Source organism: Muntiacus reevesi, chromosome 15 (assembly GCF_963930625.1).
Source record: "Muntiacus reevesi chromosome 15, mMunRee1.1, whole genome shotgun sequence".
Classification (NCBI taxonomy): domain Eukaryota; kingdom Metazoa; phylum Chordata; class Mammalia; order Artiodactyla; family Cervidae; genus Muntiacus; species Muntiacus reevesi.
This window is the reverse complement of record NC_089263.1, coordinates 24416933-24432278: the sequence shown is the minus strand read 5'-3', so window position 1 is coordinate 24432278 and position 15346 is coordinate 24416933. Positions and strand designations below refer to the sequence as shown.

Below are 15346 nucleotides of genomic sequence, written 5' to 3'. Positions count from 1 at the left end.
CAAAAAATTATTAAAAACTTGTGTGAGACACTACAAAGTGTAGTAGAAGTGTATGTTGCTCCAGCATTTACTTTAGAACAACACGCTGCTGAATTTTGCAATAAGACCTGCCCAGGTAGGAGCTCAGGGTAGAACCAGCACACTATTTCAGAGCATTCCTGCCAAAGAAAATTAACAGCTTCTACTTCCTTGTTTGTTTTCAGTATCTATACACAAAATCCATTTCATGGTCACGTAAAAAGGATTGGAAAAGATGGTGTCCAGGCCAAGCTCTAAGACAGTGACAGAGGCAGAACCCCAGCCACTCACCCACTCACCCCACACCCCAGCCGGTGGTGCCTGCAGCCCAGTTTAGTGGGCAGGACCTCCTGTTACAAAAAGCTAAAAATAATATGGGGGACAATGTCATGTACTGGATACCAGTGATACACTTAAAAATCATGAAGATGGTCAATGCTGTGTAATGTGTATTTTATCACAATTTTTAAAACATTTTTTTAAAGACCTCCTAGACTACAAAACTGAGTGGTTTGTTTTAAGTGTGTGTGTGCCACATGGCATGTGAGATTCTAGTTCCCTGACCAGGGATCGAACCCGTGCCCCCTGCATTGGAAGCATCTAGTCTAAAACACTGAACGACCTGTGAAGTCTCTGATTTTCATTTAATAAAAGAATACGTGTTATGAAAAACTAATATGAGGGAAAGAATAATGAGGGGGAATACCAGCTGAGATAGACACAGTAGATCTGCATATGGTGTAATGTTATTTATATGAAATCACTAGGTGAGGTAAAACTGGGGACAGGCCATGGTTGCCTGGAGTGAGAGCAGGGACTGACTACAAATAGAAGCTTTGTGCTGACTGAGTGTTTTCCAATGTGATTGTGGGAGTGACTGCATGGCGGTATATATTGTCTAAAACTCATTAAACCGCACACTGACAATGGGAGAACTGTGGGCTGTGTAAATCATACCTCAGGAAAGCTGCTGCAAAGGTGGAGCATTTAGAAAGAAGTCAAAGGGAAGAACCAAGAGAAAGGACATGAAGGGGGAATGGGAGGAGAAGCGGGGAGCCCAGGGGTGGGTGATGATTAGAAGGGAAACGATTCCATTCTCACTATACTCGGGTTTGAGCTGTGAGCTTCTGAGCACATCATCCCAACTGCCTTTCATCCTCAAACCCTTAGATGAGGGGCAGTAAATATACTGAACCTGTGCGTGCCTGTCTTCTGGAAGATTATCCTCAAGGCAGGCCTTGGGGTGCTGCTCCAGGAAGTGGCCCATAGAAACAGGGGCAGAGGCAGAAGTCACATCTCCCCAGAAGCACTGGCAGGACCAACTGGCCTCTCAGCGCCCAGGAGCCCAGGCTGACTCAGCAGGCAGGCGCCGCCCCGCCCACCTCCCCCACCACCCGGGCTGGTGGACAAGCAGGAAGGGCTCAGCCTTCTGCCTGATCGTAACTCTCTGCTTTGGGCCAAGAGGGTTTGGACAACTGCAACTTGATGTGTGTGTGTGTGTGTGTGTGTGTGTAGGAATTCTCCAGAATGGCTCAATGGGTAAAGAATCTGCCTGCAGTGCAGGAGATGCGGGTTTGATCACTGGGTCAGGAAGATCCCCTGGAAGAGGAATTGGTAACCCACTCCAGTATTCTGGCCTGGAGAATTCCACAGACAGAGGAGCCTGGGGGGCTACAACCCAAGGGTCGCAAAGAGTCGGACATGACTAAGTAGCAGCAGCAGCAGCAGCATCATATATATCTATATATAATTTATTTGGCTGTGTCTGGTCTTACGGATTGTGGGACCTAGTTCCCTGATCAGGGATGGAACCTGGGTCCCCTGCATTGGGAGTGTGGAGTCCTAGCCACTGGACCCCCAGGAAAGCCCTTAGACAACTGCAACTTTCAGAGTGAAACTCCAATCAGACATCCAACCCACGGCTCAACCTGGGGCCCTCCAGGACCCTCCGGCCTCTCTCCTTGAGCTTTGAAGCCGCTGACTCGTGGACTGCGCTCTGGGCACCCCCACCACAGCCCTCTGGGAAAGGAGAGTGAGTTCCTGCACACACAGGGAGCCAGGGAGCCAGGTACAAATCTAAGCAGGGAGCAACTACCCTCAGTGAAAGTGCTGGCCTTTAGAGACGCCTGGGTCAAGGCTGGGCCTGGGTCCCTGACGGGGAGGCCTTGACAGCCCCAGAGCCCCTTCTCTGTGACCTTCCCCACAGGAAGCAGGGACAGGGCCCTGGGCAAGCAGCTGCTCCATGCACATCCTGTTAAAGAGACTAGACTCACCTATGGCAGCTGGAAGATACATCGTAGCGGAAGCCTGGGATGTGAACGCACTGAAACACCAAAGAAGGGGCTTCAGGGTCAAGCATGCAGCAAAGCAGGGTCCCTGCTCTGATCATCCACAGGCTCAGCCTGGATCATGCCCCAAATCCTGCTCATGATCTGCAGTGAGCACTTCCAGGCAGGCCTGGTGCCTCACCAGGATAGACGTCCACCCACTAAAGGCAAGGTGCCTCCCTCCTGCTTCTATGTTCCACTCTAGGAAATGAACCAAATTACCCCTAATTTGGAAACCAGACAAGCACATGAATGATGCTGATGAGGAATAGTTGAGTGAAAAGAGGGGGGCTGGCATGGGGGGCGGTGCCAGACATGGCCTGGACACCCCAGTCCATCAAGAGAGGTAATCCCCATTGGCCCAGAGCCCTCCCACCAAAATGTGCCCCAGATGAGGCCAAAGCAGCCGGGCCATGACTCAGAATGTCCCTGATGACCACACTGTCCCCCTCTGCCCAGGCAGATCTCCTTATCCCTGCCCACCAAGGTCCACGGACTCCTCACCGCTGCCGAAGCTCCACGTCATCTCTGAGCCTGGCTTGGCTGGCAGACAGCAGGTTCTGCAAGAATGCTCTCGCCTCCTTCCAGGCAGCCTGACCCAGGCCCATGAAGCTGTTGAGAGTTGGCTAGGACCAAGATGGGGAGGAAGAAAAGGTGATCACCGGTGGAAAAGCCCCTTGCACTACCCCTCCTATTGACAGGAGCCAGCCTAGCAGCTCTCTGGGGCCCCTGTCACTTATCTCCAGTTCATTCAAACCTTCAGGACTGTAGTTCTTAGTTTCATCATTTGTTCATCAAGTGGAGGAGACGTGTCATTGCTCCTATTGGGGTTTCAACCCCACATGGCTTTATAGGCAATTGGCCAAACCCAAGAGCTGCCTTCTGAGATGGCTGCCCTGTTAAACTTGGCCCAGCCTGCAATGAAAATGGCTCGTTCCTCCAGTGGAGGCCTTCAGTCTGCAGGGGTCTTGCACCAACCCCCTTCACATGAGCTAAGAAAAGGTTTCTGAGCCACTGAGGTGAGGCCTAAAAAGCACTTGTGGATTTTCAAGGCCAGAGTTCGAGTCCTGGCTCCAATCCTGGCAGCGATGTGACCTGGGAGAATTGTGTCTTGTTTCAAATTAGACCCTCATCAAATCTAATGAGGATGCCATCCCTATGCCAGAGGGTCATTGTGAGCATTGAATGAGAGGTATGTGTAAAACTCCTGACGCATAGGGAGGTACTCAATAAATATCAACTTCCTTCCGTGGAAGGAGAGGATGCACATCAAAGCACTTAGACAGGGACTTCCCTGGTGTTCCAGTGGCTAAGATTCTGCACGTCCAGTGCAGGGGGACTGAGTGTGATCCCTGGTCAGGGAACTAGATCCCACATGCTGCAAATACTCTACACGCAGCAGCAAAGATACCCTGTGCTGCAACTAAGACCTGTGCAAATAAGTAAATAAATATTTTTTTTAAAAAAAGCATTTGACCATTCACAGGGGAGTATATTCATATCCATTGCCCATGTACGTGTCCTTCAGGCTGACTTCTAAAGTGGTGGCAACAAAGAGGGCACTTGGGGTCAGCTGTCCATTCCTCCTAGGCTGTATTTAAACCTAGAGAGTGGAGCTCCTGGTTTCCTCCCTCAGAGGGCCCAGCACCAGCCTGGAACAAGCAGAGACTCAAGCGTCTTAAAATGAGGAAATGAACCAGTTGTTGGAGAGCTTCATGTCAGAGACAACTGGGGGGGGGGGGGGGGGGGGCCAGGCCTGTGGAGAGACTGACAGTCATCTCACCTCAGAACTCACCCTACAGGTTACCAAGGCTGCCTCCTGCCAGCCTGTCTGTCTCATAACAACCTCAAACTTATCCAAGGAGTCTACCTGCAATGCAGGAGACCCAGGTTTGATCCCTAGGCCAGTAAGATCCCGTGGAGGAGGGCATGGCAACCAACTCCAGTATTCTTGCCTGGAGAATCCCATGGACAAAGGAGCCTGGCTAGCTATAGTCTATGGGATCAAAAAGAGTTGGATACAACTGAATGATTGACTATCCAAGGAAAATCCCTGAGATCTCAAGGCACCACCGCTGTCAGAAATGCAAGGCAGGGACTTCTCTGGTGGTCCAGGACTGCGCACTCCCAATACAGGGGGCCTGGATTTGATCTCTGGTCAGGGAACTAGATCCCCATTATGCAACAAAGATCCTGCCTGCCACAACTAAGACCTGGCACAGCTAAATAGATTTTTAAAAAGAAAAGAAATGGAAGGTAAAGAGCATTTTCTTTTTTTGTTGTTGTTGTTTGTTTTGTTTTTTGAAGAGCATTTTCTTAGTGGCATTTGCAACAAATGGCCACTGAGATCCAGGGCAAGCCACATCCCAATGTTCTACCTTATCAAAGACATCCTGGTGTCCGGAGAGGATCGGCCCAGTGAAGAGGTGCTTGATGACACTGAGGTCCAGGATCTGGTCCCCAATGGCCACGCCGATCCTTGGTCTTGGCTGGAAGGAAGATGGCATGGTCAGCACTGGGAGCAGTTGGCCGGGCTGGGCTCACTTACCCAGCAAGTCTGTCTATCTAAGAGCCCAAGGGCCCTGCTTTATAGATGGCCCTCTGTGGAGAGGAAGGGCTTCCCAGGTGGCTCAGTGGGTAAAGAATCTGCCTGCAATGTAGCAGATGCATAAGATTCAGGTTCTATTGCTGGGTCAGGAAGATCCCCTGGAGGAGAGCATGGCAAGCCATTCCAGTATTCTTGCCTGGAGAATCCCATGAACAGAGAAGCCTGGGGGGCTCAATGCATGGGGTTGCAAAGAGTCCAACACAACTGAAACAACTATGCAAGCATGTACACTGTGGAGAGGGGCTGAGGAATTGGATCCTTAGCACCATACCCCAGCTGCTTTTGCCTCTCAGAGGGCTGAAATTGACCCTGTCATCTCTGTCTGGGCAGAGCCTGGCACCATCTCTGCCTTGAGGACACAAAGAGGAAAGAATCTGTTTCCTGCATAATCCAAGCCCCTTATCCAGGCAAAGACCCCAGCAAAGTTTCTCAGGTGTCACTTAAATGCCTCTGGTGACAGAGAGCTCACCACCTCACCAGGCAACTGGATTATTTCTTAAGTTAAACCTAGGCCTTCCCTTGGGGGCAATTCCTCTGCACAGCAGAGCAGAGAGTGTCCCAGGCACAGAGGAGGGTCAGGGGCTTGGGTTAATGTACTCTCTTATGACTCAATCAGAGCAGAGTTCAAGTCATGAGGGGGCAGGAAGCCAGACTGTTCAGAATATTCAAGGGAAGTTCCTTTCTGTACCATTAGATCCAGGCTTTAAGCCTGAGTGTGAAGATGTCTCAAGTATTTGTCAAAGCCTGGCCTTTGTTCCCAAGGTGCTGAACTTGATTTATCAATGAGGAATCCAAGAGGGACTTCCCTGGTGGTCCAATGGTTAAGATTCTACCTTGCAATGCAGGGGGCACAGGTTCAATCCCTAGACAGGGAACTAGGATCCCTCATGCCATGGAGCATCTAAGCCCACATGCCACAAATACTGAGCCCACATGCCAGTGTGCAGCAACTAAAGATCTCAAATGACACAATGAAGATCCTATGAGCCACAACTAAGATCCGGCACAGCCAAATAAATAAATAGAAAGTATTTGACTCTTGGTAAAGCTTTAAAAAAACAAACAAACAAAGAAGGAACCTGAGAGCATGTCTGCAGACTCAACCAGCTGGGCTTGTCCTGAGTTGACCTTCCAGTTCTCCTGAACTACCAGCTTTGCCATCTCAGGTCCAGTGAGTTTAAGAGGTAGGGCTACCGACTGGCTTTATCTCCACTGGCTGCTCATTCTGGGGGACTAGGACAAGATGGTTACCTCTCCACGCACATCAGCCCCTGGGACAGGTGTAGACCAGAGCCACACCCTCACCCGGCCCTGAGGCCCCAGGCCACCCGGGAGGAGGCTGCCTGGAGAACCAAGCGCCTCATTTCCAGCTCCACTGCTAGCTCCCTGGGCCTCAGACTCCCTGGACAATGAGCTGAGCCACATGGACCCCTGGGGGGTGCCCGCTAAGGGGATCTGCAGGTGGACCCTTGAGCCATTTCTCTGACCCTGGCGCCCACAATCTGCTGGAGGAAGAAGGGAACTGAGGCCACTAGCAGCAGCCAAGACCTAATCATAATCATAAGCTTGCTTCCTCAGCTGCAAGTAAAGGTGAGAAGCAGCTTGTGTGTTCCAACCCTGACCTAGGACTCGAGATAGCAAGTCCCTCCATTAATTGTTGGGACTACTCTTTTTTTATGGCAGTATACTTGCTCTATGATTTTGTTTAGCTTCTGCTATACAGCAAAGTGAATCAGCCATATGTACATATATCCCCGTCCCACCCCTCTAAGTCATCACAGAGCACCAAGCTGAGCTTCCTATGCTACGCAACAGCTTTCCACTAGTAGTGTACATATGTCAAGAATACTGGAGTGGGTTGCCATTTCCTTCTCCAGGGGATCTTCCCAACCAAGGGATCAAACCCACGCCTCTTACATCTCCTGCATTGGTTGGCAGGTTCTTTACCACTAGTACCATCTGGGAACCCTTGTTCACTACTGTTCCACCCAAATGATGCACGGCTGGCATCTGGCATGGAGGAGAGGGAGGACTTTGTCTTGGCGACCAGACCAGTCTGGAGAAGTGGTCACCACCTCTGGAATGTCCAGCGCCTGCAGCCAGAGCTTCGACACAGCCAGTTCCACTTGAAGGGCCTCAGCCTTTTGGAATGCCAAGGGAGCCAACTCACAACCTCCAGCATTCTTTTTAGAAGGCAGTGAACCTCTGTACAGTGGCTGTCCTTGCACAGTCTAATATGAAAACAGCTGGGGCATGGAGTCTGCAAGCTACTGGCCACACTCTAAGGAGCATTCATTCTCGAGTTCTCTGGGATAGCAAGTCAGAGCACGCCCCCTGCCTCTTGCAAAGGCTTCTGCCTAAGCGATTTGTCCTCCAGATTTGGCCCCTGAGGAAAAGTGCGGACCCTCGGCTGAAAGCAGAATGTTAGAGGAGTGCAGGGGGCGGTGGCGGGGGTGGGGAGGGTGCTGGCCAGTAGAGTGTGCTTGGCCAACACAGGTTAAGGTTTAACCTGCCTCTGGCCCTTCAGGGGACTGTTAACCTTTGGCATCCTTGTGACATCTGGTCAGGCTTGGCAGTTGTGAAACCACACGCTGACTCTTCTAGATCCAAGCATTTGCTGCACATGGGGACAAGGATCAGTCATAGGGGCAGGAAACCACTTTGCTAACTGCCACAAGCTCCATTTAGCAGACGGTTCCTGAACACTGCTGGGCACCATCAGGTTTGGGAGTTCAAGGCTTCTCAGAGATAATCAGGGGCTTACCATGAAAGTTGGGAGCAGAAAGCTAAGCCAAAAAGGCCATGAATGAATCCAAGGGAATCTGCTTTCCCCACCCACAGAACTTATTATATGTTTGTTGATAAACCCCACAGTTTTCAAGATTTCTTTCTGCCCATCAGACTACACTTACTAAGTGAAATTTCATTTCCCTACCCCCAAAGGGCTTCTGATCAGCAAGGGAATGCCAGGGAGCTCAAGAAGCTGAAACAAGGCCAGTTGGAGGTAAAGAAATTAACTTCTAGGATCCCAGGCCTCTGATGTGAATGAACTCATCCCTTTGAGTTACTAAGTATACCGGGTCAATGAATATTTCTAAGGTGAGGGGCTAACATGGAGGATGAACAACCGGCCATAATGTGGTGTCTCCAGCGAAGGAAACAGAGCGAAATGACTTCGGAGTAGGCAGTAAGACTGCGCTTCAACTTCTCTGTAATAATAATATTTAATATAACTTGCTCTGCTTGCCTGAGAGGGAGAGCCATGCTTCATTTTGCATTTAATTTTTGTGCAAATGTGCAGAAACAGGCTGACGGTTTCAACAACTCACATCTGGAAAGCTACCAGGAGCGATCTGAACCAACAGCAGGAGGGATCCTAACCAACCTTCACCCTCGGCGATCAGCCCCAGCCTCCAGCCCCCTCCCAAGGCACTCCCAGAAGGGGAGGCACCGCTCATGGGGCCCCAACGACCCCGGGGGTCTTCGCGAGGGGCGACGAGCCGGGAAACGACGGGCCCCACATCCAGCTCGGTCGGGTGCCGGCAAGAGGGGGCAAGGCTGGACTGAGGCCAGGGGCGGGGCAGGAGGGTGGGGGTCCCGGGCGGAGGGGACGCCCTCCCTCCCCGCTCCCGGAAGCGCGCGCAGCAGCTCACGTTGCCTCGGGTGGAGAAGACGCCGTAGGGCAGATTGTGAATGGGGAAGTCAGAATCCTCGGCCACCGGGACGAAAGACATACTGGCGAGCACGGAACAGGGAGGCAGGGTGCGCGCGGCCTGCGGGACAGGACTCGCAGAGACGGGCAGGCTGGGCCACGCCCCCTGCGGATTCCGCCCCCTCAGACCCCCGCCTCCCGCCAGAGCTGAGCCGGTGACACAGCAGGGCCCGGCCCGCCCCTTTCGAGGGCTCCGCCCCTCCCCGAACCCCTCCCACAAGAGACGCCCCTCGCTGAGCCCCGCCCCCCAAGGGACCGCCTCTTTCCAAGAGGACGCCCTCTCGGGGCCCCGCCCACCACAAGACCTCCCCTTCTCGAGCCCCGCCTCTCTTGAGGCCCCGCCCCTCCACGAGGCCTGTTCCTCAGCAAATTCCAACTCGGCAATATCCATCCTGTCCCTCCCACTACAGCTTTGCCTCTGCGCAGCCCAGCCTCCTCTTAGAGGGCCCTCCGACCTCGGTCCAGCTGCCGAGGGCAGGGCCCCTGTTCCTACCGAGAGCAACACCCATCTTGGCATTTAAGGTTCTTGCCCCGGGTGACTTCAGCCTCATCCCGCACCCCACCCCACCCCCTCCCCCCCGCTACATGACCCGATCTTCAGCTCAACACGAGCTCAACACGAGCTCAACACGAACTCAACACGAGCTCAACACGAGTCTTGTCGGCTGTCCTGGTCACAGCAGACACTCAGAAGCCAGACGGCGCTTCCCGGGCTGGAGCTATGTTTTCAGTCACATCTTTTCTGCCTTCATCAGCTATGCTCATCTGTCAGCTATGGCATTTTCACTTTATCGGTGAAAGAAACAGGCATGCCTGTTTGGAAGGCCTAAACTAATGAAAATTAATATTCTAGAAAATCTAAGTCACCTGTTTATTTCACATTCCAGTGTTTAAATGACATTGATAAGCTGTTTGACCTTGGACAAGTTACTGAACCCCTTTCTTTCTCAGTTCTCTTCTCTGAATGAGGTTGATAATAATGGTTTCTACTTGACAGAGTTGATAGAATTGAATGAATCGTGGAGTATCTGTGGAGCTTCTGGCATACAGTAGTTCTACGTGTTTGAGTGTAAAGTTTGAAAAGAGAGACTGAGGGGGAAAATATAGAAAGAAAAGGAAGAGAAGGAAAGGGAGTGAGGGAGGATAAAAGAAGGGAGAGAGGGGAGAGGAAGAACAAATTTACACGGTAATACTCTTTCCAGTTCTGGAAAGGATGAAGCTAAAAGGATGAAGATTTGAGAGCCACCTCTGACAGTACCCTCTCCAACCATCTGTTTCCTCATCTGTAAAAAAATTGTTGTTCACTTGCTCAGTCCTGTCTGACTCTACAGCACACCAAGCTTCCTCCTTCACTATCTCCCAGAGTTTGCTCAAACTCCTGTCCATTGAGTTGGTGATGCCATCCAACCATCTCATCCTCTGTCGCTCCCTTCTCCTGTCTTCAGTCTTTCCCAACATTTCCAATGAATTGATTCTTTGCATCAGATGGTCAAAGTATTGGAGCTTCACCTTCAGCATCAGTCCTTCCAATGAATATTCAGGGTTGATTTCCTTTAGGATTGACTGGTTTGATCTCCTTGTTGTCCAAGGGACTCTCAAGAGTCTTCTCCAAAAAGAGAGGTACCAATAATACCTACTCAAGGATTTCTGTGTTAGTCAAATAATGCCTGGCATAGACTTGGTTATCAATTAACTACTTTTTCCTCCCAAGGGACATTCAACCAGAGAGGTAACCATTTCTTAGTGTTTGAGTTTTGCTTTTCTTCTTTAAGAAAACAATCAGAAAAGGAGAGAGTATAGCGGTTAAGGTAAAGTGGTCAGCACTGACATTTATAATAGGAATGCAAATTTCTCACAAACTTCTCAAAGTATTTTTTAAGTGAGTTAAAATTATTAAAATATAGGCTGCACAATACATATCAATACACAAATCAGTATTTGAAACACTGGCTTTTGATTAATTTGCTTGGAAATTCGTACAACCTTAGAGGCAAAAGTTAATGAATTAATTGATATGCAAGCAGAGCTGATTGAGTACATTTGAAAACAAATTTAAGCCAAAATCCTACAAATTATTATTTGAAAAAAATTTATTTTTTATTTATTTATTTGGCTATGCCAGGTGTTAGTTGTGGCACATGGAATCTTTAGTTGTAGCATTTGAACTCTTAGTTCCAGCATGTGGGATCTAGTTCCACTACCAGGGATCAAACCTGGGCCCTCTGCATTGGGAGCGCAGAGTTTTAGCCACTGGACCACCAGAGAAGTCCCCTAGAAATTATTTTAAAAGAGCATCTTAAAGATTGGAGAATCATCCTAAGGTTTGTAAATATAACCCTTTCCCTTCAAAAACATCTCATAATGAATAATAAACAGAAAGATCAAAAAGAAAATAAGAAGTTGCACCTCCTTTTCCTGCAACATCTTGCCCTATATCTCCTGTCATCCACTGTCCAACTCCTTAAATCAGATTCAATTATCTTCATTCTTGAAGCACGCATTTGTCAACAGCCAGTCCCAAGTCCCCCAGCAGTTCTTCCCTGTCTTCCTACCTCTGTCCTCACCTCTAAAACAATGCTGCCATTTCAATGAGATCAGCAGTAATGTGCGTACCAAGTATCTTCCTGTTAAAATCAAGTACTAAAATTGTGAGTGACACATAAAGAGGGAAGGGGAGGAAGGGAAAGGGGAGGGAGGGAAAGGGGAGAGGAGGGAAGGAGGGAAAGAATGTTAGGGAGAGTTCAAGGCTTTGTCATCACTCTGTCCAGTCAGCTAGAACTTTTCAGAAACAAAGTTACATCTAGGGCTCTGAGAACACAACATGACAAGGTTATCTGTGTGGGTGCTTCAGACACACTTTTTAAAAATTGGGGTTTAGTTGCTTTACAATGTTGCCTTGGCTTCTGTTGTACAAGGAAAGTGAAATCAGCTATTGTTCAGTCGCTAGTCCACGGACTCTCTGCGATCCCCTGGACTGCAGCATGCCAGGCTTCCCTGTCCTTCACCACTCTCAGGAAGTTTGCTCAAATTCAGGTTTGAGCTATATTTATACATATATCCCGTCCTTCTTGAGCCTCCTTCCCACGCCCCCATCCTACCCCTCTACATCATCTCAGAGCATTGACCTGAGCTCCCTGGGCTATATAGCAGCTTCCTGCCAGCTGTCTGTTTTACAAACAGGTCGTGAAACTCAATATCAAAACACCCAAACAATCCAATTCACAAATGCGCAAAAGACCTAAATAGACATTTCTGCAAAGAAGACATATAAATGGCCAAAAGGTACACAAAAAAATGCTCAGGCACAGTTAACCATCCAGGATGCTGTCAGATCCTAGCACAGTTAAAAAAAAGTAGTCAGTAGTCAGGCAAGGGTAAACTCTGCAGAGTTAGAGGGGGAATGTAGCCAATATTTTATAATAACTATAAATAGAATATAAGCTTTAAAATTGTGTCATTATATCATACACTTGTAACATATTGTATATATTATATAACTATATTTCAATTTTTAAAAATTAAAACACAAGTTTTCAGAATTAGGAAGGCTGTCCTGCAGGTTGGCTTGGAAGGAGAAGGGACTGGGTCGGTGGGAACATATGAGATAAGATGGCCTGGAATCAGAAGGCCTGGGATGAGGGGGCGTTACAAGAGGCTGACCCCCTTTCCTAGGCCCAGCGATGATTGAGGCTGACAAATGATTACCCTGTAAGAGGTTCAGTCTGGCTCAGCCACTTCTTGGTTCTCATCTCCTGTCCTGAGTACCTCTGCCAAGGGTGGGCCTTGATTTTGGTTAAGTCCGCCCTGGGAAAGAAGGAATGAAGGGCAGTCTCTGGAAATGGTAGGTGGTCTGACTCATTTTCATAGGTTCTGTCATGGTCCCTGTGCGGGTTGGGAAAAGAATTTTCAGACATAAGATGGAATGAGAGGAAAACGGTTTATTAGAATAGAGGCACTGTTGGAATAGCGGGCAGGCTCAAGGGAGAGCGACACCTTTCATGGGCTAGTAGCCAATTTTTATAGCCTCAAGACAAAGAAACTTCCTGCTGGGAGGATGGCATTAGGTAGGTGATTGGTTAGGATGCTGTAGTGTGGGTGCATGCGTGTGTGCCAAATCACTTCAGTCGTGTCTGACTCTTTGAGACGCTATGGACTGTAGCCCCCCAGGCTTCTCTATCCATAGGATTCTCCAGGCAAGAATACTGGCATGGGTTGCCATGCCCTCCTTCAGGGGATCTTCCCGATCAGGGATTGAACCCATGTCTCCTGTGGCTCCTGCATTACAGGCAGATTCTTTACCACTGAGCCACTGGGGAAACCCTACAGAGTGGGTATTTTACCTAATTTGGAGTCAGGGAGCTGGTTGGTTTAGGTCAGGGGGGCTCACGGCAACAATTGCTATGGGGGTCGGTCAGTTCTGAGATGACCCTGGCACAGGGCTTCACATCTGTGACTTTGGTACAGGGCTCTGGATGTGGAACCTCTCCACAGGTTCCAGAAAGGGGGAAAAGAAAGAGGAAAGGGTCCAAACTCTGTTCTATGGCTTTATTATAAGAAGCCTTCTGAATGGCGTAACAGAGCAGAAGGTCTCTTCCCCTCCACTCCCATGTCCTCAGCCTACCTTTTCTCTCTTAGCCAAAGAATAAGTTGAATCAGAGAAGTGAGAAAATGCAGAAGCAAAGAAAAGTAGTCAAATAGGACAAAACAATAGTTGAATCAGTAGACAAAGTCAAGGACCTTTCATTCCTTCTCAAGGGCTACAGATAATATTCTGCACCATGTCGTGTGAGCGCTCCTGTACTGATAGAGACTGAAACCCCTACCAGGTGGAAGAAGTTAGCCACATGATGACCAGGCTGTGGCCATGACATTAAGCTGCCACACACTTCCAAGAACTGGCCTCAAAGAAATGAAAACAAACCGACACTGGAACCGAAGATTAACCATACCTCAAACAATCAAGATGACTCTGGTCAGACCACCCATGACTAATTTGAAGACGACTGTGGAGCTGACTGTGTTGTTTCTGCACGGAGCCCTCTCCCTCGGTCTATAAGAGGTCCTGCCCACTGTTTGTCAGTGGGGGGCAGCCAGCCTTTGGACAGGAATCTGCCTACCCCACCCCACTCTCTGCTGGCATCCAAACTTTCCTTTCCACCAACCTGGCTTCTTCACTGGCTTTTGAGTGAGGAGCAGCCAGACTCTTATTTTTGGTTCCCCTTCCAGGTACCACCTAATACCTACCGAATTCTAGCGACTCTTTAGCTGCAAGGCAATGAACTATTTGGGCTTCCTAGGATGGCTCAGTGGTGAAGATTCCGCCTGCCAATACAAGAGGCACAGGAGACTTGGGTTAGATCCCTGAGTTGGGACGATCCCCTGGAGGAGGGCATGGCAACCCACACCAGTAGTCTTGCCTGGAGAATCCCATGGAGCTTTGTGGGCTACAGTCCATACAGTAGCCAAGAGTTGGACATGACTACGTGACTAAGTACACACAATGAACTATTTGCTTGTTCCATACTGGCCTGGTCTCTCCCCTTAGAGACAGGACCTGTCTTACTCTTTGTGTAGCTTTGTTAACGCCCAGTAAAAATGGTTGGCACAGAATAGGTGCTCCATAAATACTTACGTAAATAATACAAAACTGCTGACTAATAGCAATTAATCAATAACCAATGAGCACCCCCACCTCATCCAGGCATTGGGGATAGTGCACAACTGCTTCCTTATTTACTGAATGAGTGCTGTCTGAGCGACGGGCCAGGAACTTCCACTGAACACATGAGCTAGCAAAGCCTAGATTACAAAAGCTTCAGTTGTGTTTGACTCTTTGAGACCCCATTGACTGTAGTCCACCAGGCTCCTCTGTCCATGATTCTCCAGGCAAGAATACTGGAGTGGATTGCCATTTCCTTCTCTGATAAAAAGCCATGTAGAGAGAAAATCAACAACCTTTTGGGGGAAGGGCATGGGGCTGATGTGTATGTGAGAAGGGGTGTGGGCGTGAGATGGCTGTAGAGAGAGTAAGATTTCATAGTTTTAAAATAGACTTGCCAACCCACTAATTATATATAGTGTCTGAAAAGTACCAAAGCTGTTCTCTATTTGGAAAAAAAACTGAAGTAAATAACTTGCAAGTACACTGTATTTTCTTTCTCCTCTTCTGGGAGGGAGTGTGTTGAGCATGTACAACAATCTTAAAAAAAGAATTTTAAAGAAAAAAATGTTGCCTGTAATCCCGCCATCCTGCAGTTTTTACGTTTTCATGTTATTTGCTCATTCTATTTGTATGTGCATGATTTTTTCCATCTTTACAGAAAGGCCATTTTTCAATCTTTCCTTAGACTTCTCTCCTGAACATTTTTTCTTGTGGCCAAATTAGCTTCATTATTATTTTCATCAGCTGAAGAAATTGCAGTGCTTGAGACTGTTGTAGTACTGGAGCCATGGAGATCTGCACGCACAAAATGTTTTCCTTTTCTTACTCTGCTTGTTAGAGGGTAAATTCCTGGGTGGCATGGTCTGGATGCTTTCAGGACTAGAGGTGAGTCTGGCACCTCCATCATGAAGGGCTGGTTTGAGCCTCTGTAGCACTAAGCTCGGTGCCTCCCTCGGATGCAAAAGTGCAGCACAGGAGACTCCAGCAGCTGCCTCTGACTCTCAGAACCGGAGAGGGCT

The 15346-nt window shown here is 48.9% G+C and overlaps 1 protein-coding gene across 1 annotated transcript in view; it reads right to left on the bottom strand.

Moving 5' to 3' along the window:
- FAH (fumarylacetoacetate hydrolase) overlaps nt 1-8765 on the bottom strand; it is a 28073-nt gene extending 19308 nt beyond the window's left edge. Inside the window, exons 1-4 of the mRNA XM_065906773.1 lie at nt 8607-8765; nt 4724-4834; nt 2850-2971; nt 2292-2341 (exon numbers count right to left, since the gene is read on the bottom strand). Of these exons, the coding sequence (XP_065762845.1) occupies nt 2292-2341; nt 2850-2971; nt 4724-4834; nt 8607-8687 (364 nt within the window). The 5' untranslated portion in view covers nt 8688-8765. The remainder of the gene's footprint in view (nt 1-2291; nt 2342-2849; nt 2972-4723; nt 4835-8606) is intronic.
- Nucleotides 8766-15346: the final 6581 nt, after the last annotated feature.